Source organism: Rhinolophus hipposideros (genome assembly GCF_964194185.1).
Source record: "Rhinolophus hipposideros genome assembly, chromosome: 22".
Classification (NCBI taxonomy): Eukaryota; Metazoa; Chordata; class Mammalia; order Chiroptera; family Rhinolophidae; genus Rhinolophus; species Rhinolophus hipposideros.
The window spans coordinates 23,863,476-23,889,564 of NC_138068.1; the positions used below are offsets into that span (position 1 = coordinate 23,863,476).

The 26,089-nt window shown below is 48.4% G+C and overlaps 1 protein-coding gene and 1 pseudogene across 5 annotated transcripts; one reads left to right on the plus strand and one right to left on the minus strand.

The window, feature by feature from the left end:
- Positions 1-710: 710 nt before the first annotated feature.
- On the minus strand, positions 711-25,015 carry FKBP1A (FKBP prolyl isomerase 1A). Of its 4 annotated transcripts, none has more exons than XM_081033309.1 (6): positions 24,378-24,563; positions 24,245-24,292; positions 23,677-23,979; positions 6,978-7,090; positions 3,716-3,885; positions 711-1,791 (listed from the first exon to the last, which is right to left on the minus strand). In XM_081033309.1, exons 1-5 carry the CDS (start codon positions 24,412-24,414, stop codon positions 3,757-3,759), a joined length of 630 nt encoding a protein of 209 aa, XP_080889435.1. In that variant the 5' UTR covers positions 24,415-24,563; the 3' UTR covers positions 711-1,791; positions 3,716-3,756. The 4 variants fall into 4 exon arrangements, with proteins under 4 accessions (XP_080889435.1, XP_080889436.1, XP_080889434.1 ...); XM_081033310.1 differs by lacking the exon at positions 23,677-23,979 and adding an exon at positions 7,516-7,603 and having other exon boundaries at positions 24,378-24,431; XM_081033308.1 differs by lacking the exon at positions 23,677-23,979 and having other exon boundaries at positions 24,378-25,015.
- Positions 11,987-12,830, plus strand: LOC308490707 (large ribosomal subunit protein eL15-like; annotated as a pseudogene). Its single transcript has one exon. The product of its transcript is annotated as a large ribosomal subunit protein eL15-like (transcript).
- Positions 25,016-26,089: the final 1,074 nt, after the last annotated feature.

Sequence of the window (26,089 nt, forward strand, 5' to 3'; positions counted from 1 at the left end):
ACTGTTCCCCAATAAAGTCCTGTTCCCCTTCCCCAATAAAATCTTTTAAAAAAATTTGGAGAAAATAAGATACGATCCTATAATACTATTCTGGTAACTTAAATTAATAAAGGGATGGATTTGGAAAATCAAGCAACTACTAGGGCAACCTATTTAAAATCTAAGGTTCTTAACCAAGGCAATTTTGGAAACCCTATGAAGGTATGGGGGCATTTTGGGGGTTCTCTGTGATGAGGAAGGAGGGGGGCCAGGAAGGTACTGCAACCACCCAGGACCTCCACACCCAGCATCACTGAGGAGCACCACTTTAAAACCACATCTTCCCTCGGTAACTATCAATTCGCTGGTAGCACATCTCCAATTGGTCGTGGCTCATTTCTTGAGTTGGTTACACCTCCCATTTCTTGGTAACGCACAGAACCTAGCACAGTGCTCTCCGCAGACCACGTAGGTAATCAACATTTGAAGACGGGTGAGGAGATGCTCCCTGCCAACCCCAGCCTGACCTCCAGGTAGTTCCCTGCACCGGTGAAGACGCAAACCTGCTGCCCCCCGCCTCCCAGAGAGGCCAACAGGAAAGGGTGTCCCTGCTGCACTTCTTCTGCCAAGACACGTCTGCCACTACACCCCCCACTGTCACATTTCCAGCCTCATCCCCCCGCACCAAATGGCAGGGGAGGCACCTGAAAGTAACCACCATCACACAGAGCTGAGAAAAGCCAGCGTAAAGCACTTTTATTGCAATAATAAAACTTGAAACTCATATGTAGTGCGGAGGGTGGGGTGGCGGTAGGCAGCAATAATTCCTCTCACCAAATCACTACACAGGACAGCAAAGGAGTGAGAGGGGCGAAGGAAAAGCCAGGAAACTTTGAGATGAGCAGGGGGAGCTGAGCATCAAAAAGCAGGAGATGCTGAAGCTGTGATGACCAGCATCGTTTTCTTAAGACAACACTCAAGGATTTGTCATGATGGCTGGGCTTTCATTGGGTGTTAAGTGTCTACAAACAGCACCTGCAATTTAAACTTTCAATTCAAGTTCTTAAAATTTAGGAAGTGGAGCCTGGATAGCTATGAGATTATAAAAGTCCTGACTATCCATTAGAAAAACCACAGGATGGGGTGGGGTGAGCCAGGCCACGAAGGCGGCAGCGGTCCCTGCTGGCCCGGGACAGAGAGCTGTAGTGTCCAGAGACTCAGTGAAAACGATTTGCTTTTAAAAGGCAGAGGGTTTCAGGGGAGAGTGAGATGGGGCAGTGGAGGCGAGGGCTGTCCCCCGCCCCACTTCTGTTTTGGGTAGGGCTCTTAATTCAACCCAAGGACAGTTCTCAACTTGGAGAATAATTCGGCCCTTGACAGCGCCTCAAATCTGCTATGGCTTTGCAGCGCAGCAGCAAGAATGTTTAATATATAATAGATAAAAATTTAATCCAAAAAAATAAAATAAAATAAAGATTCTTGCATCCCCCCCACACCAATTCCTAGTCTAAAGTTAACCCATTACTTGTGCTGTTAATACTTGACTAATACTTAATTGGAAACCTAGATCCAAAAGACTGAAACTGAATCTTCACCCCAAAACGAAAACAAAATAAAATGAGTAACTTGAGGTTTATGGCATATAGTTTAGGTCAACACACATACGAGGAGAAAAGGGGAAGAGCAAAGCTGGAGGACAGAACACATTCAGTCGGGGTAGATGTTTATACAAAGAGTGTAGTGGAACATCAGGAAAAGCTCCGTACAGATGCGTGTGCGCGTCTGGGGGCGCCAGATCCCTCCATGGCACATCTGTTGGGGACAGAAAATCTGTGAGTTCCAGCAACTCAGAGCTCTTTGTGTGCAATGGGGACAGCCACAAGGCTGGCCACTGCACCAAGTCCCTTCCCCAATAGCTGCGAAGTCTCACTTGGACCCTTCTGCTCCAACTGGGGAGAGCCAGCTGGGCTCAGGCTGGATTCCAAGGTGAGCAAGTTCCCTCCTGCTTCAATTAGTTGTTTTTTTTCCCTTAAACCTAAGATTAAATTTACCACCTTGCTAAGGACAGCAGGAGAGGCAGTGCTCCATCCAGGGTGTGGCCTGGGCTTCAGGGAAGTCTTACAAGCTTCCCAGGTGACTTTCCCGTACAAAGCCCTGAGCTGATATTCCCCAGGTTGAAAAGACTTAAAAAATGTCTGCTGTCTTCATTCATTCACTCAAATCTATAACTTTCTGGGTTTGTCCTTGGGCTTTCCTTCAAGACCTTTCCAAGAAGCTGTGATGTTCTCTGGCAGTGCACGGGGCAGTGCCCTTCATCCCTCTCTTTCCTTCCCCACCCTCCATCCGACCAGATTTACAGAAAGTCTGTTCCCAAATCAGGATAACGCCAAGGCTCCCTCAAGTACATTTATGTTCCAAGGACTCAGCTCTCAAAGAACAGCAAAGAGGGTTTGGAGTAGATGTAGACCTTTGGGCAGAGGGAGGCTGTGTAAAATGTCAGAGGCTCCTTCCTGGTAGGAATGACAGGGGGAGGAGCCAGAGTCCTCAAACCTGACCAGGACTGCATGATACAGGTGTGTGGAACTCAAACCACTAAAAAAGAAAACCAGCTAATAATAAAAAAGAGCCCTCCTCCTTAAAGAAGTCCACAATACGATCAGGTTACACCATCACAACAGGCTGGTAGCCACTTGTTGCAGCTTTCAAAAAGAAGCATTCTCACTCAGCCCCTGGCTGTGGCCCTCATTTCTAGGAAACCAAACTCAGTGTCCTAATAATGGCACATAACTTTTCGTGTGGGTGTTCAAATCATAAAACACATGAACATTGTCATCTTCTTTCCTCTGGTCCCAGGGGAAGGACGGGAGCAAAGGTAGAGGTCTGGGCCAACTGGAGAGATGACAATGTTCACGTGTTTTATGATTTGAACACCCACACGAAAAGTTATGTGCCATTAGGACACTGAGTTTGGTTTCCTAGAAATGAGGGCAATGGGAGCAAAACAAGTCCAGGGCAGGACAGCAGGAAAGGGCTTCTGGTCCTTCTTTGCCACTGCCTGGATGTGACCTTGAGTGAGGCCTTTCTCCTGGGCCTCAGTTTCCTCACCTGTTGCACAGGAAGGCCGACTCAGGTCCCTAAGAACCGCCCCCTGCCCCCAGCCCAGGACTGTCTGAGAGCACCCTTTACACTTCAGATACTCTCTGGTCTTGTGTTTCAACCCACTGGTAACAAGCTGGCCTCAACTGTTCTGGGCTCGCTCCCTGAGGCAGGTGGCCTAGGTGGTAATGCCTCTCATGTCATCTAACTGGCAGTAACCACAAGCTATGGGTCAGGGAGATGCACAGACTAGGAGCAGGTAAGCAAAGTCATCAACAGTCTTAGTTCTAAAGAACTAAAATGTTGGCACTACAAATGTGGCCTATATTTCCACTTCACCACTGAGTTTTAAGGTATAAGCTACATATAAAAATACTTCATTTAAACGGCTACCATCAGCTGCCCCATCCCGTTTTAGTACATTCCAGAACACATGCCATCCCTTTCCATAAAGTGACAGACTTTTACATTCAAGGTGTACAAGGTATACCCTGATAACTGAAAGGATACCCGATAGAGGTAGAATGTAGGGATAAGAAAACCCATGGCATTTTTGGTTCTCCCTGTTACCCATCATACACTGGGCCTAACACAGGAAGAGCAAAGATAGTTAAAGGCCCTTCAGCATTAAGTTCCTTACCCAAGAACAGGGAGCTCAGGGAGGAGGCCAGGCCATTCCTGTCATTCCAGTTTTAGAAGCTCCACGTCAAAGACGAGAGTGGCATTTGGTGGGATGATGCCTGGGTGCCCAGTGGCGCCATAGGCATAGTCCGGGGAGATAGTCAGTTTGGCTCTCTGACCCACACTCATCTGTGAAGAAAACAAGGAAGAAAGAATCAGCTGGACACACTCCCCAACTGTCTCCCTAAGAAGCAGAGCTGTTTACCTGGGTGTCCCTTGGCCAGGACGGTGTGACTAAGACATTCCAGTGTCTGTGCAGCTGCCTGGGCGCAGGCAGGCCCCTGCCCTATGCAGGACATGGAGGTCGGCAGCCAGACTGGACAATCCCTGCATCTGGTTCCCAGGGGCCCAGTGGTAAATAAAAACCCCTCGATCCCAAAACGGTTAGGCCCCCTGCCCAAGTGTTACTGACCTGACTCTATCCAGAAGTGTCACCACCTAACCCTTCAAGTGGTCTGTCTGTCAAAGGACATGTGACGTGGCATCTACTCTCTTAAAAAAGGAGTCTTTTAATCAAAACTTTGCTATACACACACACATACGCGTGCACACACACCGGGTAATATTTTGGGGTAGTCTACTTTTCTGTACATTCTATATTTATACTCAATAGTTCAGAAATATAGGGGGTAAAAAAGACTATGCTTTTTTTTACAGAGGTACAAAGCAGCGTACACTATGCCACCACTTGTGTGAAAAAGAAGACACTATTTCTATATTTGTACCTGCCTATATAAGCCAGTGTTTTTCTATGCAGAGGCTCGAATATTGTGGCCAGGGTGGAGGGAAAATTTCCACTTTAAAAAATATATTTGGGGGCGGCTGGTTAGCTCAGTTGGTTAGAGCACGGTGCTCTTACCAACAAGGTTGCCAGCTTGATCCCCAAGTGGGTCTCAGACTGTGAGCTGTTCCCTCCACAACTAGATGGAAACAACGATTTAACTTGGAGCTGATGGGTCCTGGAAAAACACACTTAAAATAAATAAAAATTAAAATACATATTTGTACTTTTTCCATTTTCTAAACAAATACAAACCTAAGTTTAAATGTCTATTTTCTGAAGTGCGAGCACATTCTCTGCCGTATCTCCATCCTTCAGCCTGTCTTTTAAGTCTCCACATGTGCACTAGGGGCTCTCTTACCCAGCCCAAGACACGGTGACTAGGGCAGAAGCAGTGGGCTGCAATGAAGTTTCTAATGCAACTCAGAAGTCTCACTTCCCACAGCTCCCTTCAGGAACAGGGACATGCTGGATCAAGGTGGCAAGTAAGGACAGTTAAAAGCATAGGGCTTAATACAACAAAATTCAAAATGATCCTATCCTTTTACCCAGCAATTCTACTTCCAGAATCTTCTGCTAACAACCCAAATGTCCATTACGAGGGGAGTGTGTCAAAGGCACAATTACACCACGGATTAGCCACTAGAAAGAATCTAGTGGCCTTAAATGTAAAAGAAGCTCCAAGCACATCAGTAGATGAAGAAGGCAAGTTCTGAAACAGTACTTGAAGCAGGACTGCACACCTGTAAACATGTAAAACCAGAATACCAATATCAGGGGAAACCGGGAAGGGGCACGAAACCACCCCCTTCTTCCCGTGCCGGAAGACGTGTTCTGTGGGGGAGTTGAAAAGAAGATGCACGTCGCTCTCAGACCACCCAGATTTCTCAAGCGACAGAGCTGTGATTGACCCCAAAGGACACTGGGGCTGGGGGGAGACTGGGCATCTCCCCAACACCCTGCCATGCCTTGTGCCAAGCCTGGGATGTGAAATAGGCTGATAACATGATCTCAGGGGCAGTTCACAGCTCCTGGAACACACAATGATTGTTCCAGTGCTGGAACAGCCACAGAAGATGAGTTGTGGTGCGGACAATGGTTGGCACGAGAGATGGGGGATGGGCTACAGACTCAAGAGCTGGCCAGATGCAGGGGGCGGGAGACAGGATGAGACAGAAAGGTATGGTTGGCGAGGTTTCCAAAGGGAAGTAAACCACAAAGCCCATGTCCTTGTACTGTCAACCCTCTGCCCTGCAGGGACAGATTATCTAGACACCTGGGAGTGGATGGCTCAATGTTTCTGAGAGTTAAGCAATTTATTTGGAGATAATTCAGGGATATTTTATAGAGGAGGTAGAGCAATGTCTACTCCGGAAAAGAGAAAGACAGAAATCTCTCTCTCCACTTTGGTTAAATCTCCAATCATCTTTGGTGAGAGGGAAATAGCCTAATTACCCATCATGCAGGGCCTCATTATAATATAAAGCCCCCTGGGTCTCGGGCCACTGTAAACATCCCTTTACCTGGTCAGTGCCAAGAAAAAAATTCCTGGGCTCCATGGAAGGACAGAATCCAACTGAAATTTGGCAACCCTGGGTCCCCTATTGTCTACTGGGAATTTCATAGTGTTGGCAGAACAAAAGCTGTTTACACAAACGGGGAGGGGAGAGGTGAAGAAACAGATTCAAGACAAACAAAATAACTTTCTCCATGAATATGACCTCTCAGAAGTGGTCTGACACAACTGGTCCGACACAACACAGTCAATAAGACAAATACAGGTCACAACTACACCAAGACAACATTTTACTCATGACAGTGTCCTGAAGCCAAGTTTCACACCCCACTGTACTGGCGGGACTGGGAGGACAGGCGGCTCAGTGTAGTCGCTACAGGTGGCCGCTTGGTAACATGCCCAAGACTGCACACAACCACCGAGCCACTCACTTCACTACGGACAATCCACCTGTGGCAACACTCGCACAAATGTAAAATAAAGTCCACACAAGATTAGTCACTGCAGCACTGTTTACAAGGGCAAAATACTAGAAACAACCGAAATGGCCCCCAATAGGGTACTGGTCACATAAATTGGAGTCCGCCACTGAAGGAAACAAAATGCAGCTGTAAGAGAGCTCTTTGCATTTTGTCCTGGTATGTAAAGTGTCAAAGATAGATTAAGTGGAAAAGTAAAGCGCAGAACAATGTGTGCGTATGTCTAAAAGTAAAAAGAAAAGAAGATAGGCATACGTTTTTGTATACCCGTGTGCTTAAAGAAACTCCACAAGAAACATTCATAACAGGAATTACTTGCAGATGGGGTGGGAGTGAAATTTTTCACTTGCACCTGTTTTGATTTTTGAACCATATGAATGTCCTACCCATAAACATAGTTTAAAAGGCAGACACTAAGAAACAAAACAAACAAATGAGAGCATACCTGGGCAACCCCTTCTTCCCAGCCTCGGATCACTTCCTGCTTGCCTAGCATAAACTTAAAGGGCTTGTTTCTGTCCCGGGAGGAATCAAATTTCTTTCCATCTTCAAGCATCCCTGTGAAAAAGGGCAGTTGTAACATGAGCAACAAGGAGTAACGACACGAGGCAAGTCAGAAGCCAGCAGCAGAGTGCAAATCCCAGATGCCAGCCCTGAAGGGCCTGGCAGGGGGCCCCGGACTGAGGAGAAACTGCAGCGTCCAGGGAGGGTGTCCTGTGTCCTCAGAGGGTCCCTAAGGAGCTGAGGTGACCCTCTGCCCGGGCTTGTGGATGCTCTTCCCGACTCCAACCAGTACGCGAACCACCAGAGGCAGCAGCGATCTCCCTCGGTCTGGAGGTTGGGCAAGTGTACACACTCCTGGCGTGAATTTCCAACACCCTGAAGATTTCCTCCCAGACTAAGAATAACTGTAGGCCCTTCAGGTGCACATAATGGCTGAAAGTCACATACAGTAAAAGAAACAATATTTCTTCCTCAATCACCTGTCACCTTTTACAGAAATGTGGGTAGTGTCAGAACTGAACTGAATTGTAGGATACCAGCTGGTGTCGGAGAATCAGAGAAGTGGCGCTGGAAAAGACACAGAAAACCTCTTTCAGTGAACAGCTAACAACTCCAGTTGGCAGTTCTGGAAGCAGTTCTGGGGGCAGGGAGTGGGCTAGGCACTTTCCATGCATAAACATTTTCAATCCTCCCCACGGTACTGTCCCCATTTCACAGATGAAGGTACTGAGGCAGAACGAAGTGAAGTTGCTGAACTAGTAACGCTATACTTGAAGCGTGTTCATTCTACTATCCCAGTTTCCCAGAAGCCAGACAACCATGATGGCACTCTCTACTAAAAGGGGGAATTCCAGAGGGCGAGTGCCACGAGCAAAGAGGAACAGACACCTGCAACTTCTTGTCCAGAAAGAACATCACACTGGTTTCTCAGGAAGTCAGTGTCAGCCAATGTGAGAGCTGTCTGTGACTCAGGTTCTGAAAACTGGCGCACTGCAATCCCAGACTGGAAGGGTCAGCCAGGTATTGCCACATCATTCACACGAAGCTGATTCCCTTAGAGTCTGAGTGGGCACCCCCCCCCCATGGTTCTAAGCACCGCTCAAGACACAGCAAAATACAGAATTCTGCTATGTTTGTATTTTTTAGAGGAGGAAAATCCCAATCTAAAAAATGTCACCACTTGTAAGTGGGCTGAGGAAGCAGAGATCAATTGAGAGCTTTATCACAGCCACCAGACTATCTGTACTTTGACAAAAGAGGAAATGGGGACGGAAGTGCTATCCTAACAGAGCAGGACGGGAGATGTCCTGAGGACAGAGGGTGTCGCACTGCCTAGGGCCTGGATCCAGGAGCTAAGGACTGTGGGAAAGGAGAATAGAGGTCCACCCCCGCCAAGTCAGGGCAGAGCCAGGAACTGGAACCCCAGAACTAGCAAGCTGGGATGTCCATGAAGCTCACCTCTGTACCAGAACACACTCACTACTTGATTAAAGAAATGACAAGGACAGGACTTGAACAGTTTTCTGTAAGTGAGTACCTGGGAGAACAGGTCTCCACCTCCACATACTCACTGCACACACACAGCCCCTTTGCCCCATTTTGAGCTTTAACTTCATACACTGAATCCAATCCAACTGAACTCAGCGTTAAGGGTGAGAGTAGGCAACGAACAGCTAGGACTCTCAGATCCTTTCTTGGCCAGGCAGGGAGCCTTTCCATCCACCCCCGAGACTGCTTGTAACAGAAATAAGGGCACCAACTCCCAGGCTCAGTGACCTGCTTAAGGTCAGAGCCAGTGGGCAGTGGGGTCTGGCTCGAGCAAAAGGCTTTATTTAGCCCAATGGGGACTGTGAGCTCCAAAGGAGACTGAAGCCCAGATATAGCCTCTTCCTGGTATGCGCTCTTCAGAGCAGACCTTGAGTAGAGTCCTGGGGCTTTCTGAGCAGCCATGATGGATAAGTCACTAGATGAAGAACCCTCCTTCTGGGAAAGGGCCAAGGATGAGAGAGTAGACCCTGGCTCCTGAGCCCCGACTAGCTGCAAAATCTGGCTGTACAAAACCCACAGAGAAAAACCTGCCCAGAGGGGCACCGGGAACCCAGCCTGTGCCACATTCTAGACTTTGGAAAATCCAGACTCGGTACCCCCAGCCCCCTTCCTAACCAAGTATCAACTTTCCAAGAGCAGCAAAAGCCTGGCCCAACAGATGAACTGGAATCAATCTGAGCCTTTCTCCTAGACTAGGGTTGACGCTGGGTGGGCATATGGGCCAGTTTGGGCACTGAGACTAACTGTGAAGTCTACTGGAATCTTGCAGGAAAGACCTGACTCACTGGTAAAAAAGAAAAACACACTCAGGAAGAAAGCTCCTGCCCTCCCTTCCTGTTGCATGCTGTCGTGTGAGGATGTGATGTCTGGAGCCATGGCAGCCACCTGGTAAGCACGAAAAGGTCAGGAGCAGCACAGAGTAGCCATCCCATTGGTCTGAACCAGCTCCAAATCACCTCCAAGACTTGTGTTCTAAGGTGATTACAAGTCTGCTTTGCCTTAAGTCAGGTTTCCAGTTACTTGTAACCCAACTGGTATGAAGGAAATCTTTACTGGACATTTACCTCACTGACTGTAGTGCTGCCATGAGAGGACTAAGAGAAATGAAACTCAACAAGTCACGTCACAAAGAGCTGTCACTGACTGTGACGACAGACCCGAGTGTGACATCAGGACCCAGCACATACATACATGTACATAAACAAAACAACGTTTACATGAGGTAGTTACTCCATGGGACACAATTCTCACTTTTTAAAAGTATGCTGAGGGACAGCCGGAGAGCTCAGTTGGCTAGAGCGCGAGCTCTCAACTAGGTTGCCAGTTCAATTCTCGCAGGGGATGGTGGGCTGCGGCCCCTGCAACTAAGATTGAAAATGGAGACTGGACTTGGAGCTGAGCTGCGCCCTCCACAACTAGATGGAAGGACAACTACTTGGAGCTGATGGGTCCTGGAGAAACACACTGTTCCCCAACATTCCCCAATAAAAAATAATAAAAAAGAAGAAATAAAAAGAGTGCTGACTGTGACCCCTAACTTTATTTCATGATACACTAATGGGTTGCAACTCAGTTTTAAAAATACAGTATACCTACAAACGAATTATCCTATTTCCTGCCAAATTTGAACATGTTCCCAACCAGGGCAAGATAGTATTTGAATGCAATGAAAACCACACGGTCCTGAGACATATTCCCTAAACTTGCTTTTATTCCTGATCCAATGCATTGCCAAGCAACCTCCAGATGTCACACGCATCCGTCCCACTTTGCCTGAAGGTGAGATGCTTCAGTGCCTGACTGGTAACCAGCTGGGAGCACAAGGTGCGGCCCGCCTCTACCTGCTGCTGAGCAACCCTGGAGAAGCAGATGCTTTTCAGTGAAGAGACTGTGGGTCTGGGAGATGTCTGTCTAACCTCAGCTCTCTTAAGCTCTCCTGGGACATTGAGGGGTGATGCCTCTTCTTATTTTAAAAAACTGTAAATGCCAACAAGTAGAATTTCTGAGTAGAGGGGCTTTAAGCAGGAGCTTTGCCAAGGATCTTGTTCTCCTCTCCATTTCAGATGAACTATTGTCCCTGGGAAGAGGACATGAGCCTTGCTCCAGAACTTTAGGCCAGTTACCAGCTGTCAATTTCACCTACTTTCTAGGAGAAATCTTCTTCACAGGGAAGGGCTGGGTGCTGGTGTTGGTAATGGTGGGGTTCCTTAGGCCTGAGGAGGGGATTTCCTATAATCTAAGTCCAAAAGGTTAACAATATCCTCAGAGCTGAGCAGGATATCACACAGCTGGCACAGGCTGTAGGGGCAAAGGGGTGCTAGAAGGAGGGCCTCCCCCAGTGGGGAGGAACAGACCACTGTATATATGGCTGTAAATTGTCAGAGTGGGGGAGGAGCTGATGCAGGAGGCAAAGCAGTGTCCCTGAAGCAGGAATGACTGCGCATACAGTGTTTTCTGGAGTGGGAATTAGGCTGGTCTGCGCTGAATGCAGGATGTAAGAGAAGCTATGACATCAAAACAGGTCACAGTTTGGGCCAAGATGAAGGAACAGGGATCAGGTTTACTCTCACACCTAAATAACCCAAAACAAAACAAAACAAAAAATTCCAAACAAATAAAAAACAAAACAACCCCCCCACCCCACACACACACACAAAGGGAGAGAAACCAGCCAGATAATGGCTTCAACAATGGTTTTTAAGACACTGGACACTGCAATGAAGGACAGTGATCCCTCAGGGATAGGAAACTAACAACGTGAGCCGTGCCTGGCCCAGCTTACATCCCTGGGAGTTTCCAGAGACAGGGTACTGGGATGGAGCTCAAGGCAGCTTGAGTCCACAGGACACGTACCAGGGAGAAGAGTTATTGAGGGATCCCCAGAGATCTGCAGAGGGTCCCCGTAAGCATTCAGCAGAGGACTAATCAATACACATGTATAAGGAAACCACTCAAGGCTAGGAAAATAACCACCCAAAAGGGTCGGAAGGATTAGTGCCTGTTCCCACCGGAAAGACAGGAGAAGGGCATGGTTCCGGAGGCACTGGTAAGCTACCCAGGAAGATCTCACCTTCCAAACCTAGTGGGGAGGAACCAGCCTGACACTGAGTACTGCTGCACATCCAACTAACAAATCATAAACGCAAGACCCAGAAGGATCAAACTATTTCCTATTTCCTTAAGCACTTCCCAGTACAAAGCCCAGGATGACTTATAGGAATAAGACTATCCAGCACCCCAAAAGGTGAAATTCACAATGTCTAGCATCCAAAGATTACCAAGCACGCAGAAACAGGAAAACATGTCCCAAATGAGGAAACTAATCAATCCATGGAAACCAACCCAGGACTGGCACAATGTTAGAATTAGTAAGGACAGGAAGATTCAAATCAAACTTCCAGAGATGAGAACAATGCCCAAGATGAAAAATGCACTGGGCTAGAATGATTGGATATCCACAGACGAAAAGTACAAACTTGTGGGGAGAAAGGTTCTTTCTTTCCCACCTGCCCGCAGCCATCAGGTAAACCAAGATGGGCGCTTACAGGTTCATCCAGGAGCTCCGGAGGAAGAAGCAGTGGATGTAATGCGCTTTCTTCTCAGGGGGCACTGCTTGCAGCACTGCCAGCGCTCTGTGCTCCACAGCCCCCTCGGCCCTCTTCCCCCAGCCCAATAAAGCGCATAGGATGAGATAAAAGGCCAAACTAGGTTATGTCATATATCGAATTCATGTGCACCGTGGTGGCCACAAACGCCGGGTTCCTCAGGGTGGAACCTACGTCAAGCCTGTCCATCACGGTGTTAACCAGCTGAGGTTTGCTGGAAGCCTTCTGTCTGCTGCCGAGGAGCAAGCTGGACGCCACTGAGAGGCTGTGAGAGTCCTGAATTCTTACTGGGTTGTTGAAGACCCCACGTACAAATTCTGTGAGCTTATAGTCATTGAGCCATTCCACAAAGCTGTCAGACGGATTCCTGACACCCAGTGGATCACCAAACCAGTCCCCAAGCGCAGGGTGATGCGAAGGCCGAGATCCTTGGGCCCACAGCTGTGGCCTTGGAAAGGGCCACAAATTCCACCATACCATCGGTGGTTCTCGCCGTGCAGCTTGGAGAAGGCGCGATACTCTCCAGCTCCACCGTCACCGCTAGTATAAGTAATGGTTGTAAAATTCTTACCTAATAAACGATTTAGGACAAGGACAGTCATGTCTGCTTAAAAGTGTTCTGGCTGTTAAAACATGTAAAGTAAATCCTGTGAAAGAGGAAAAAAGTATAAACTTGGATCTACATATCTCGTATCAAATCAATATCAACTCAAGATGGATAATAAGCCTGAAGGCAAACAAGAAACCTGTAAAACTTCTAGAAGAAAACATTGGAAAATAATTTTGTGACTACATCTTATATAGATTTCTTAAAATATAAAGCCAAAAAGCCTAACCCATAAAAGGATAAATTGAACTTCATCAAAATCAAAAACCTTGCGCACTTTAAAAGATGCTTTTAAGAGAATGCAAAGTCAAGCCACAGACTGGGAGAAAATCTTTGCAAAGCATATATCTGACAAAGGACTTGTGTCCAGAATATATAAAGAGCTCTCAAAATTCAACAATAAGAAAACAACTCAATTAAAAAAGGGCAAAAAATCTGAACAGACACTTCACTGAAAAAGATACACAGATGACAAGTAAACACATGAAAAGATGCTCAACATTATTAGTCATTAAAAAATACCAAGTAATACCACTATGAGACATGAATACTACCAATTAGAATGAGTCCAACTAAGAAGACTGATCATAATATGTATTGGCAAGGAACTGGAGGAACTGCAACTGTCATACATTGATGGCTGAAATACACAATGGAATAACCACTTCGGAAAATAGCTTGGCAGTTTAAGTGATACATACACCTCCCATATGACCCAGCCATTCTACTCCTGGATATTTATCCAAGAGAAATGACAACCTGTGTCCATACCAAAAGACTTACATCCAAACATTAATAGCAGACTTACTTGTAATAAATAGCCCAAAACTGGAACAACAGATATCTGCCAAACTGGTGAATGGATAAACAAATATATCATACAATACAAAAGTATTCACTAATAAACAGGAATGAACTACTGATACATGGAATAACAAAATAATCTCAAAATAATCATGCCAAGTGAAAATCAGACAGAAAAAGTACCTACTGACACCTGAAACTAATATAATATTGACCAGTCTAATTGAAAACATTTTAAAAAGAGCATATACTGTACAATTCCATCTATATAAAGCTTTAAAAAATGCAAACTAATCTACACTGACAGAAAAGCCTATCAGTGGTTGTTGGAGATGGGCAAAGGGGCAGGTTTCAAAGGGTAACAAAGAAACACATCAAAACTTATGAAATTTTACACATCAGATATGAACAGTTTATTGCATGTCAGTTATGCCTCTATAAAACTTTTTTTTTTTTAATGGGAAAAAGTGAGATTTACTAAAATTCTGTCTGTTCACCTCCTCCATCCAACCTGGCAGTAGATGGCAAGGTGCTTCCTCTTCTGGGGAAGGAGCAGGTAAAGCAGGCAACAAGCCTCAGCAGCTGCTCTCATTTTAACTCTGGCCATCTCTGTGCCAGGACCTGGAGCCCTTTCACAGTGAAACCACCTGCCAAGTTAGTGCCGTGATTTCCTAGAGAAAGCACGCTCTGCTGAGCAAAGGCAACTGAGGTTACAATTCAGACATGACAGCTGACACTGTAAGCTCCAAAGGCCACTCTAAGCAAAAATCATCACCAGCGTGACCTATTGGCAGAACTAACCGATTTCACTTCTGACTACACACAAACCTATATACCTCATGACCCAGAATCTGCCTGGGATAGTTCCACATTCCCGATTTCAAGAACTGTCTCAAGGTCACAGATCTGGACTCAGAGTTCTGTGTCCCTGTGGCACTCAGCTCAAACCCTGGCAACTCACAACGCTGGCACTCAAGAGCACTTTCAGATTTGCTTCACTTGCATGGTTTTTAAGAACCAGCAGGACAAGCACGAGGCTTCCATATTTAGACTTCTTTCCTATATGGCAGGAAGAAGCTGAGGGGTAATCCCAGAATGGCATTTTTTACTTTTCGCACCTTTAAAATGCTAATCAGTGAGAACACTGAAAGTTGGGGGTCTCCAGTTAAAAGCACAAGACCATGAAAAGAATGAAAGCTACAGTTGCATGAGGGACTATTAAAGCAGCTTCTCGCTGCAAGGCAGTTGATATCACCTTTGTTTGCTTGGGTCTCCTCCCAAAATGTTTAGCTGTTCTTGTGGGGAAGAACCAGACTCAAATCCTTGGAGGGGGAGCAGGAGGGCTTTAAAAAAAAGATGGGCATGGGGACGCCTTGAGTTCATGTGCCCATTAGCAGGCTGCTCCTTCCTGCCGCTCATCTGTGTGAGTGCTCTCACGCAGAAGGAACCCGCAGATGCTGAGCAAAGTGGCCCAAGTCACAGAAGCAGTGGTGAAGACCCAAGGCCAGGACGTGGCGATTCAAGAGGACCACGGGGTGTTATTTCGCTAACAGTCCAACAGAAATGGAGCCACTTCCGTGCATTCTGCTTCCTGGAAGGCAGAGTTGCCACATGCCCTCCACCGGGTATGGGAAGATGACTGAAGAAGGCACCTGTGGAGTTAGGGCTTTAGCACTTGTAGGTACAGCTCATGACTCACAATGTGGTTTTTAGCTGCTGACGGATCTTTGCAGGTGGTTTTCACAGGCAGCATTTTACAGGGTCCAAAATACGGAAAGTTTTAAGATTTGAAAGAAACACAACAAAAAACAACAAACAAAAACCTCACACCTAAGTCAAACAATGACAACAAAACAGATCATCTCAAACCCTAAACTTTCAAAACCAAAGAAAGTTCTTCCCACTTACAGCTGGGGGAGGGAGAAAACCTTTCTACTTACGACTCAACAGGTAATTTCCTAAGTACGAAGTGCAATGTTTGACTGGTGGTGGGAAATCCAAATTCAAAAGTTGCCAATTTTCCTGCAGATGAGCATCTGAAGCCACCTGGAACATTCCCAAGTGGATGTACTATCCTAGGTATAAATGGGCAGTGACTTAGGCTTAGCTATTTCCCTCCCTTCTTTTCACATGCAGAAGCTCTCTCACACACCTTTTACTTAACTGCCTCGACAGAGACACTTACAAGAACTACAGCCTGCACAGCACCAGCCTGGTGAAAGTTCCTTCATGCCCCCCCCCCCCCCGTCTCTCGCTTATTCTCACTCCTTTCCCATGTAGTTTTATGCTTACCAAGGGTCAGTGAGCTATGTTTATTCCCAAATCTACTTATGTCAGTTTTACTTACTGAGTATTCATGACATAATTAAATAGCATGCAAACAAATGATATGACTGTGAATAGAGAAACAGTGGTCCTAAGTGATTGCTGGGAAAGACTCAATAAAAGCAAGTCACCAAAAAACATTGCTGGTGAATAACTGTGTGTGGATGAGACCAATGTATGTTTGGAGAAGGAAATCTTAAAAATCTAGAAAGGGTTGGCATTTAGATGACCTCACAACAGTCCTTGATCTACTTCAAAAGAGTCCTTGCTCTACTTCAAAAGCCAGAATTAGGTTTTGCAAGAACCTTGAAGGGAAACTACCAAAAGAGCCATCCTCAAAGAAAGACATGGCCCTTTAGTCAATGTTATGTTTGGATTTGAAATAAAATATGTACAGAAGCCACGTTACTTTTATGATTAACATATCAACTATCCACTTGTCCCAACCATGATGGATGAAGAGAGTCTACACACCGAGGTAACTAAGGTATTAACTCAAAGCTCACGTCTTTGTCCTATTTCCCAGCCTCTGTGGTTGATTCACAGGGCAACCTTCCTGGATTGGAGTTCTAATAACCCACACGTGGCATGATCAAAGATTGAATGCCTACCCAAAGAAAAACCCAGTTTCTTCCTCTCTATTACATAAACTGAGTGCAAGAATATTTCCCATCTGGAAATGCTTCTAACCTTTGGCTAAAATCCCTTTAGATTCTATGACCAAAGTGTATTTTCAAAGGAGGGCCCATGAGGGGAAGCACACACATGATCCCAGAACACAAAGCAGAGTGCATGTCCTTCTGGGCAAGCCTTTCCATTTCCCACTTTATCACAATACAAATAAGAGGACTGCCACATTATGTCTCATAGGGGAGAGGGCAGGGGCTACAGAAGGAAACACAGTTCAACAGTGGCTCTCTGGAAATAGTAAAAATATGCATCATCTTTAGCTTTCTTTTCTTTTTCTGTTTTCCAGAAAACACAGAGGCAGGAGGCTGTAGGGCACAATGGTTCAAGGCATGAGTTCTGGTGCCAGGCTCCAGATTACTACAGTAATTCCCTCCCTGGCCGCCCTGCTTCTGCCCTTCCTCTCCTACAGTTTAAACTTGACTCAACAGCCAGAGGAACATTGTTTTAAAATACAAGTCAGACCCTATTACTTCTCTGCTCAAAACACTCCCATGGCTCCCCATCTCACCTCAGAATAGAAGCTGAAGTCCTTAATACATGTTTCCTGGAAAATAAGACCTAGCCTTACAATCAGCTCTAATTCGTCTTAAGACGCAGTCTTATATTAATTTTTGCTCTGAAAGATGCATTACAGCTGATTGTCCGGCTAGGTCTTATTTTCGAGGAAACATGGTATGGCCTACAAAGCCGTTAGAGCTGCCATCCCATGCCAGTCTGACTTCATCTGATTTCTCTACTCCAAGAACATCGTTTCCCTGTTTTGTACACACACCAGGGATACTCTCACTGCAGGGCGTCTCTGCTATTTCCTCTGCCTACAATGCTCTTACCCAGATAGTCACATGGATTATTCCCTTACCTCCTTCAGGTCTTTGTTCAAATGTCCCTTTCTCATTGAGGCCCTCACTGGTCTAAAATCTCAACTTTCTCCTGCCCCCTCCTGTGTCTTTTTCTTCGATATTCTGGGTACTGAGAACAGTGCCTTGTATATTTTTAATGTGTGATAAAAAATACGGTGAATGTTTAAATATTAAAAATTACAGTAAAAGACACGTTGCTATTACTCCCCTTCAAAAATGTAAACATTCACCATATTTTCTGATCACACCTCGTAAGTACTTGTAGAAAAACCAAAGGCATCTTTCCCCCCACTCCATCCAGGCTTTTGCACACACCTGGCAAGCCTTTTCCTCTCGCCTGAGCCATACACACACATCCAACACCACGTGGCACTTCTAGCCCCAGGGCTGGGCTGCTCCAGGCACTTCCCTTGTAACCTAAGCACCAGGGAAGGCACTCCCTCCAAGGTAAGCCCTCGAGGGAAGGCTGAGGCTTCCTCTCCCAGCTCCTAACACGTTTATCGTTTATCTACTGACTGAGGGAAGGGTTTGGTGTGCTCACCGGTGTGCAGTGGGTGTGAGAGGTAGGAGTGGTCACACTTTCATTAATCCTAGGGATTGGGCAAAGTCCAAAATGTTGTAAATATTCTTTCTTATTCTCACCTAAAGGAAACAGGAGTATCTAACCACTCATTCAGTCAGAGTACCTACTCCATGCCAGGCACTGACGGGGAGAGACCCTGGAGACCACCACCAGAGCGGCTCTGGCCTCCAGGAGAAAGACTAGACACGACCACACACAGCCTGACTGTGAGGAAGGCTAAGAAGGAAATGGATGGGTGCCTTGTTGGAGAATCAGGTGTGAGTGTGCATGTGTGAAGAACCACTAGCCACGGGTCAGGGGCGACCCAGTGACAGGGTGTCATTTAAGCTGTGATAGCAGCCTGTCTTGTGATGTGGAGTGGGGGCAGAGGGGTGGCACCTAAGCCTAATAGGAGTAAAGACCTTCCTGGGGGGCGGGGGAGCGTGGTGTGTGTGAGGAACTGAATGCAGGCCAGGGTGGCCTGAGCTCCTGGGAGGGAAAGAGTAAAGGCAACGAGAACAGACAGCAGCAGCCAGGAGCGGAGGCTTTCTCCGTTCTCCCCCTGTCCTCCTCCTCCTTTCTGAACTGCTAGAATTGATCTGGTCCAAGTTAAAGGGAGCTGAAGGAAGGAAAGCAAGGACTCAGTTCAGTTTCTCAGTAGGTAAAAACCAGGAGAGGACATATAAAAATAAAAACAAGTAAACACTGCCATGAGCACCAAAGGGAGAATTGGATAGTAGACGCATTAAGTTATCCAAAATACCCCCGGTCTTTTCCATGGGAAACAGCAGGTGACAATACTATTTTTAGAGAAAATCTGAAGGCAGACAAATGATTCTCCAGTTTACAGATATAATGAACACATTAATAACACTTCACAAAAATCAGTTTTTAACTACCGAAAAATCAATGTGAGGATTCTTCCAGATTGATACTACTGATATAATACCCAACCATAATGAATAAACCTCAACTGTATTCTGGTTTTTAAAAAAAAAGTTACAAAAAAACACTTTGAAGACAACTGTGATAATTTCAATATGAATTTGGTTTTAGATACTACTGAGTCATTTTCAATTTTCTTAGATGTGACCAGTAGGAGGACAAACAGAATATCCTCATTCTTAAGAGTATGCTCAAGTATTTACAGGTAGTATCATGATGTCTGTAACTTTAATGGTTCAGCAAAAAACAAAACAAAACCCCCAAAACATATAGTATATTCTGTAAGGTAGAAATGGCCAATATGATAAAATGTCAACCATCGTGGATTCTAGGTGGTGAGCACATGGTGTTTATTATTCTACTTTGATTTTTCTCTATTTCTGAAAACTTCATAAGAGTCGCACATACACACGAGAATGCTGTGGGGCCTCTGGTTCACTTAAGACCAGCGAGCCTTCTGCCCTCACCTGTGGAAGAAGAGAATGGCATTGGTAGGATGTATATTTCAGTGATCACAATTCCAGAGGAAAGGAAATAATGTTTCCGTAACAAGATCTGTTTTCAAAATGTTAAAATCCCATGATGTTAAGGAAACTTGAGGAGAAAAAGGAGTGACACCATAACTTGTTCACACAGCCAAGCTGGTACAACCCAACTGTGCCCCTCTCATACCCACAAGAAACAACAGTAAAACCCTCCCCTGGTCCTCAAATTTAAGAGAATGGCTGTGGCTTTCTTAGCCAATATACTCCGTAGGCAACATGTAGGCCTGTGTTAAGATGAATCCGGGCTCAGATTTATCTCTTTTGTGTAGGTGCCCATCTCTTCCATCTGTACAATGAAAGGACGGTGAGGTCTCAGCCCATCCACCTCCACTGAGCCTAAACTGCACGTACAATTGGGCCACTCCAGGCGCTGCAGTGCTGAGACCAGGGCTCTGCCTTTCTCCCACTTTAGACATCACAGGAGGCGCCGGGTGGACGAACGACCGGGCAGTGCCTGGGACACAGTGGCCTTAACGACAGCATGTGCAGTAACAGCACCACGCCGCTGCTGCCCCTCCCGGAATGCACTCGCCTCAGCTACTCCTCACAGCAGCCGTCATCACTCCCATTTTACAGACGGCACATGGAAGCTAAGAAAAGTAGCACAATTTGCCAAGCTCTCAATATGCTACGTGGCAGAGGCAAGATGTGAACCAAGCAAAGGACCCACATCTTTGGGGATCATGTCCACCTGGCACCATCTCTGCCCATCTGCCCAGGATGGCACACTACACACCTAAGGTATTACCAGAGCCCTGTTTCTGCCCTTGGCCCCAACAGCTCAAGGTCCACAAAGCAGCCAGAAGAGAGGGCCTGTTAAAACCCAAGCCAGCTCGTGACCCTCCACTGATCCCACCTTATTGAGAGGAAGCCAATGACCCTATGTAACAACCCACACGGCTCCACCATCACGTCATCTCCTGCCACTCCCCCCTCACCGGCTTCCTTGCTCTTCCTCTAATACACCAAGCATGCGCCAGCCTCAGAGCCTCTCCACTAGCTCTTCCCTCTGCCTGGAATTCTCTTCCTCTAGACAGCCATGTCCCCCACTCCCCAGCTTCCTTTGGGTAAATACTGAAATATCATTTTGGCAGAGGCCTTTTCCAACGGCCCTTATTGAACCAAGCCCCACGCCGCCGACACCCTCACCCTGCTTTCATCTCCCCACAGTGCCTCTCACCACCTCATGCTATTAGTCTTGTCACCGGAGGTAAGCCCCACCAGATCAGGTCTTAGTCTATTTAGTTCACTGGCCATGTCCCTAGTGCCTGACTTGTTGCTGTTGCTCAATAAACATCTGCTGTAGGAAGGAAGGGTCCTGTCATAGCCCAGCCCAAATAGTTACGGCCTGTCTACGTGAAGACGGCACAGGGGAAGCCATCTGCGGAGTCTCTGCTGGGAGTAAGGCTTCCTCCAGACATCAGCTCACCAGCCAAGAAACACCAGCAGGGGAGTGGATGGAATAAAGCGGAGAGGAGAAGAGACACAGGCTAAAGAAAAGCTAGGGGCTAGAGGCGTGGGGGGCAGGGAGGCTGCAGGCAAGTGGTCAGACCTGCCCTGGGAGCTCCTTCAGCTGCCCCAAGTGGACCTTTTGAGGAGATGGGGGGGCTGAGGGACCACCCTTGGTTTTTCTCAAGTCAGAAGCCAGGCTACTGACAAACCTGATCTCAAGGACAAGATGTCAATTACTATTTAAGAGATTAAAGAGACTTCCCTCCATCCACTTGAGGTTGCTCTGACAATGGCAGGCACGCGGCTGCTGACGTGAGCAGAAGGGACGTAAGCCTCGCTGGCAGGACAAGCTCCATGGTCACGACGCAGAGGCTTCCCTAGGCGAGGGAGCCGTGAGGATGCACTTGGGCCTCCAGGCGCATCGCTGGCAGGTTCTCTTTCTACCTCCTTCCTCCTACCTCAAGGCCCGTCGTGCTGCTAGGAGGTGCTTGCCGGTGACAGTCAAGTTTTCATTGTTCCTTTTGGTACCACAGAGGTGATGCAGGCCGTTCTTTGAGGCCAAGCTCATGCTGTACTCTGCTGGAGGCCACACAGAAGGCACCAGAGGGTAGCATCCGGGCTACTACGGGCAGCCACCCGTAACATTTACACCATCCCTGCGGTAAAAGTCTATGCTATGCGTACCTTAGGTGGCCGAGAGGGGATTTTGGCAATACCTGCCTTCCACTGTTCCCAAATCAGCAGTAGTGAATGCCTGGCCAGAGTGGACTAGATCAAGAGTGGTCACCTTCCCAGAACCTGGGTCAATCAGACTCTCCCTCCTAGGAACTGTAATCGGTGGAGTCACACAGCCAAGCAATCTGAGCTAGACACCCAAAAGGAGACAGAGAAACTGGGCATGGAGGGGGGTATGGAGGAGGGTGGGTGGGCACACAGGGGACTTCCACCATCCACTTGGGAGAAACAGAAAAACAGCAATCTGCAATAGGAAACTACTGAGGCAGCCGGCTAGAGAAAAGCAGACATGAAAAGTAGGGGCATCATGAGAATTTCTTCTCTGTTCTTAAGGCCCAGTGGGCTTCCTGCCTTTGAAGACCTTTGAATCTTAAGATCCTTGCACAACCCCCGCCCCAATCATGTTCCCTCAAATGGATTCTGTTCCAGGTTGCTTAAAAGCTTTAACTACTACAGATGAAATCTCAAAGTGCCTTACCCATTCCTCTCACGCCCCCACAGGTCTCAAACAGGTTCCTCCTTGGAGGCTGGTGGCAAAGACCCACAGGAACAAAGCCGCCGCCTGAGAACAGCCTATTCTGTGAGCAGGAGGCAAAGGCTGACATCTCACTAAGGCGTCATTGTAGGGCTTATCAAAAATGAAATTAAAAAGAAAGCTTTTGTCCAAATGGATGCCAGGGTCCTGCTGCTGTTCTGGGAACGTGTGGGTGGGTGCCACACGCAAGGAAAACATAGACTTGGAGAAGAGGCACAGGGCGCCCTGATGGTGCTCCGGGTCCCAGGGACATCTGTTCTCGCAGAGAAAGGCTCCAGACATGCTGTGTGGGGATGTTTCACCAAGAGGCACAGTGAAGTGGAGTTCTGCCTACGTGCTGGTGTCCCAGTCCTGCCATCAGCACCAGAAGTGGATAAGCCAAGGACAAGGGGCACAGACCTGGAAGTGGGGTCACCTCCTCGCCTGAGTCCCAGTCTGCACAGTTGGCTGTGGGAAGTGACTGAACTGCCCACTCACCCCAGCACTGCAAAAGGAAACGGTTACTCTTTTTATCCCACTGATCAAAATCCACCCAACCAACGAGCTTTCCTCCACTGGACCCCCTAGGCTCAGGTGCTGACCATGGTGTAAAAAGACAGTCATTTCAAATGTCAAAAACCACTTTCCCGTTTCATTCACCGGCATGAGACTGTTCCCTACAAAGATGGATTTCAATACCTTCTCCTTTTGTAGCCTTTTAAGGTTCTAGTCCTTAACTCCCTCCACCTCTTGCCCCCATTTCTACCCATGGAGAAGGGCCAGAGAAATAACAGAGCCAGAAAAATGAAAGGGCACATGAAGAGGGAATGGTAGATGCCTTTTTTCCCTTCTTAATGAAAGTCATTTCACTCAACAGAGTCCCCCTACATACCCCGATGATCTGGGAGAGAAGAGCAGGGCTTAGAAGGGTAGAGGGCTTATCCCTGAGCAGCTCCCTCAGAAAGAACTCCCCACAGCCTACTACTACCCAGGAGGAGGAGGAGGAACAGAGAAAGGGTGGGAGGGTGGAGAAAGGGGAGAGAGGAGGGGAGGGAAAATTATTCCTATCAGCAATTGTGGCTACAGCAATCACCCCCACCCCCACCTCCAGGGAGCCTCCGCCTGCTTCGATTCCCCACCCCCTCCCCAATACCACACAGGAAGGCCTTGTAAGGGCATGGAGTAAGACACGGTCTTACAGGCACCCGACTATGATGTCCCAATTCTGGCTGAAAGTCTACCATTCCCTTTGGCTTACGTTACTGTTTATTACCCGAACTGGCCTCAGTTTCCTTATCTTTAAAATGGGGATGAGCAAGTCTCTACTCCTAGAAGGGTTGCCGGACTAAATTGCATATTCCGTCAGCCTGGGCTGGGCCATCACTGCCACCGAGGCTTGGACGTGTAAGTGGCTGAAGAGCAAACAGAGGAAAAAAGCCCATGCAGACCTAGTTCCTCCAAGGCCAGGCTGCGCCCAAGCGATGACTTAGGCACCGGGACGTTCCTCCACCCGCGGCACAGGGACAAAGCCCGACTCCCCAGACGGGGGCAGGGGCGGCCCGGCAGACTGGGAAGTACCTCGCCCTTCTTATCTCCATCGGAGGGAGGGCCGGGCCGGAAGGGGGGAAGGGTGTCAACCGGGACAGACATGGCACAGATCCTTTCTGACGGTCGCTGGCCGGGTTCTGCCCATTCCTGAGCGTGTGACCTTGGACCAGCGACTTCGCCTCCCCGAGCCTCAGTTTCCCCATCTGTGCAGTGGGAACAAGGGGAGCATGTGAGGCACGGAATCCCTCGTGAAGGGGGAGGTAACACCCGGCACGCACGCAGTCAGCGCCCGCGAGCGCCGGCTCCGACCCGCCCGGGGACCGCAGGCCCGAGGCCGCCCCCTCGGGGGCGCTGCCACCGCCCAGGCCGCAGCCTCGGGCCACGCGGGCCTCGCGGCCACCACTCCCGGGCCTTTGCCCCCAGGCCGCCCCGGGCTGGGGCCCCCACCCCGCCGGCCCGCCGACTCACCCGTGTAGTGCACCACGCAGGTCTGGCCGCGCTTCGGGAAGGTGCGCCCTGGAGAGACAGACAGACAGACGGGCGCGGTGAGCGGATGCCCCCGGCGGCGGGGCCTTCGGGACCGCCGGGCGCGCCTACTCACCGTCTCCGGGGGAGATGGTCTCCACCTGCACTCCCATGGCGGCGGCGGCGGCGGCGGACGCGGGGCGGGCGGGCGGCGCGATGGGCGGCGTGGACCGGGACCGGACCTGGCGGCGAGTCCGCGGCTCTGCTTCGTCCCTCAGCGCGACGCCTGCGCACGCGCGCGCCCCCGCACGCCCCGCCCTGCGTGCGCGCCCCACCCGGCGCGCGCGTCCCCGAGCCCAGGCAGCGGGGCCGGGAACCGGAAGCCCGGAAGCCCCGAGGCGTGCGGATGCCGCCGTCTGGATGGCCGCCTTGCCTGCACCCCCCCCCAACTTTCCTTTCTCTGTGGTTTCAGACATGCCGGCGTCAGGTTTCCGCATCTGAGAAATGGGAGGAATATTGGGGTGTCCTTCAGTGACTGACTGGGTGACTTTGAGCAGGACCACACGTCTGAGTGCATACATAGTCCTCCTGCAAAAAGGACGGTCGCGAGAAGTCAGTGCAGATGTGCGTGCGCGGTAGCTTTCAATAAATGGTTCAAGATAGTGAGCTCTGCTTTTCTGCGTTGGAGGAGGACTCAGTATTTACCCTGGATTCGTTCATTCCATTTACAGCCTTCATTGAGCACGTGCTATACGCCATGCCCTGTGCTCGGTGCTGGGGAAACAGCAACGTAAGAGACAGACTCAGTCCCTGACCTCACAGAACTTACATTCTGGTGAGGGACAGACCACCAAAACCCATACGGAGAAATGTAACGCTTTAAATCTATAAGTACTGTGAGAGTGATGCATGGCGTTACGGTATGAGAGACATGTAACAGAGATGTCTAACTCAGACGGGAGGGTAGTGAAATGCTTCCCTGAGGTGACCAGGGTTGGCCATGACCTGAAGCAGTTGACCAGCTGTGTGTGTGTTGGGGTGGGAGAGGTGAAAGGAACACCCAGAGGCACTGTGGCCAGAGACAGTGTCGGGACACAGTCCCAGACCTGAGGGAGGCAGATGTGGACTTATCCTTCTCTGGGTCCCCATACCTGTGCTCCTGAGGCATTTGGAACATGACCTCCAAGTTCTTTGACATTCTCCCAATCATCTACGTCCCCTTCCCTAGAATCTCACTGACCTTGTGACTGAAATTGCTGTCTCATTCTTACAACAGTCCAGAGGCAGGTACGACAGCTGGGCTTCGCAGGCTGTCCACAGACCCATGCTCCTTCTACTTGTGCCTCTCTGTCCTTAGGATCCGCCCCTCCTATGCATGGTCCAAACAGTGGAAAGGGGCTGGGGGTGGAACGAGAGGGCATCTCCCTCTTCCCTTAAGTGCATGACCTAAGTACACACGTGTCTCCCCTTCACACCTCATTGGCTACAATCTAGTGGTGTGGCCAAATGTAGCTGCATGGGAGGCTGGGAAACATAATCTTCATTCTGGGCGGCATGCGCCTAACTGGAAATAGGGGTTGTGTGCCTATAGAAGAAGGGAAGAATGAATATTAAGAGACAAAATTAAAAAGGGAGAGAGCCCAGCAGTTGCCAGGACACTGCTCCCGCCCCTCCCTCCCCCACCACACACCACCTTGGCCACCACCTAGAGAAAGTCAGACTGCAGAAAGTTCCTCGGTCCAGTCTTCCCTGAAGCCCAGCAGCACGTGGCTTCCCTCACTTTCATTGTGATCCACTGGTTCTCTTAGGGCTGTAGATTGGGCATCAGTTCAAAACAGACCAGCTTTT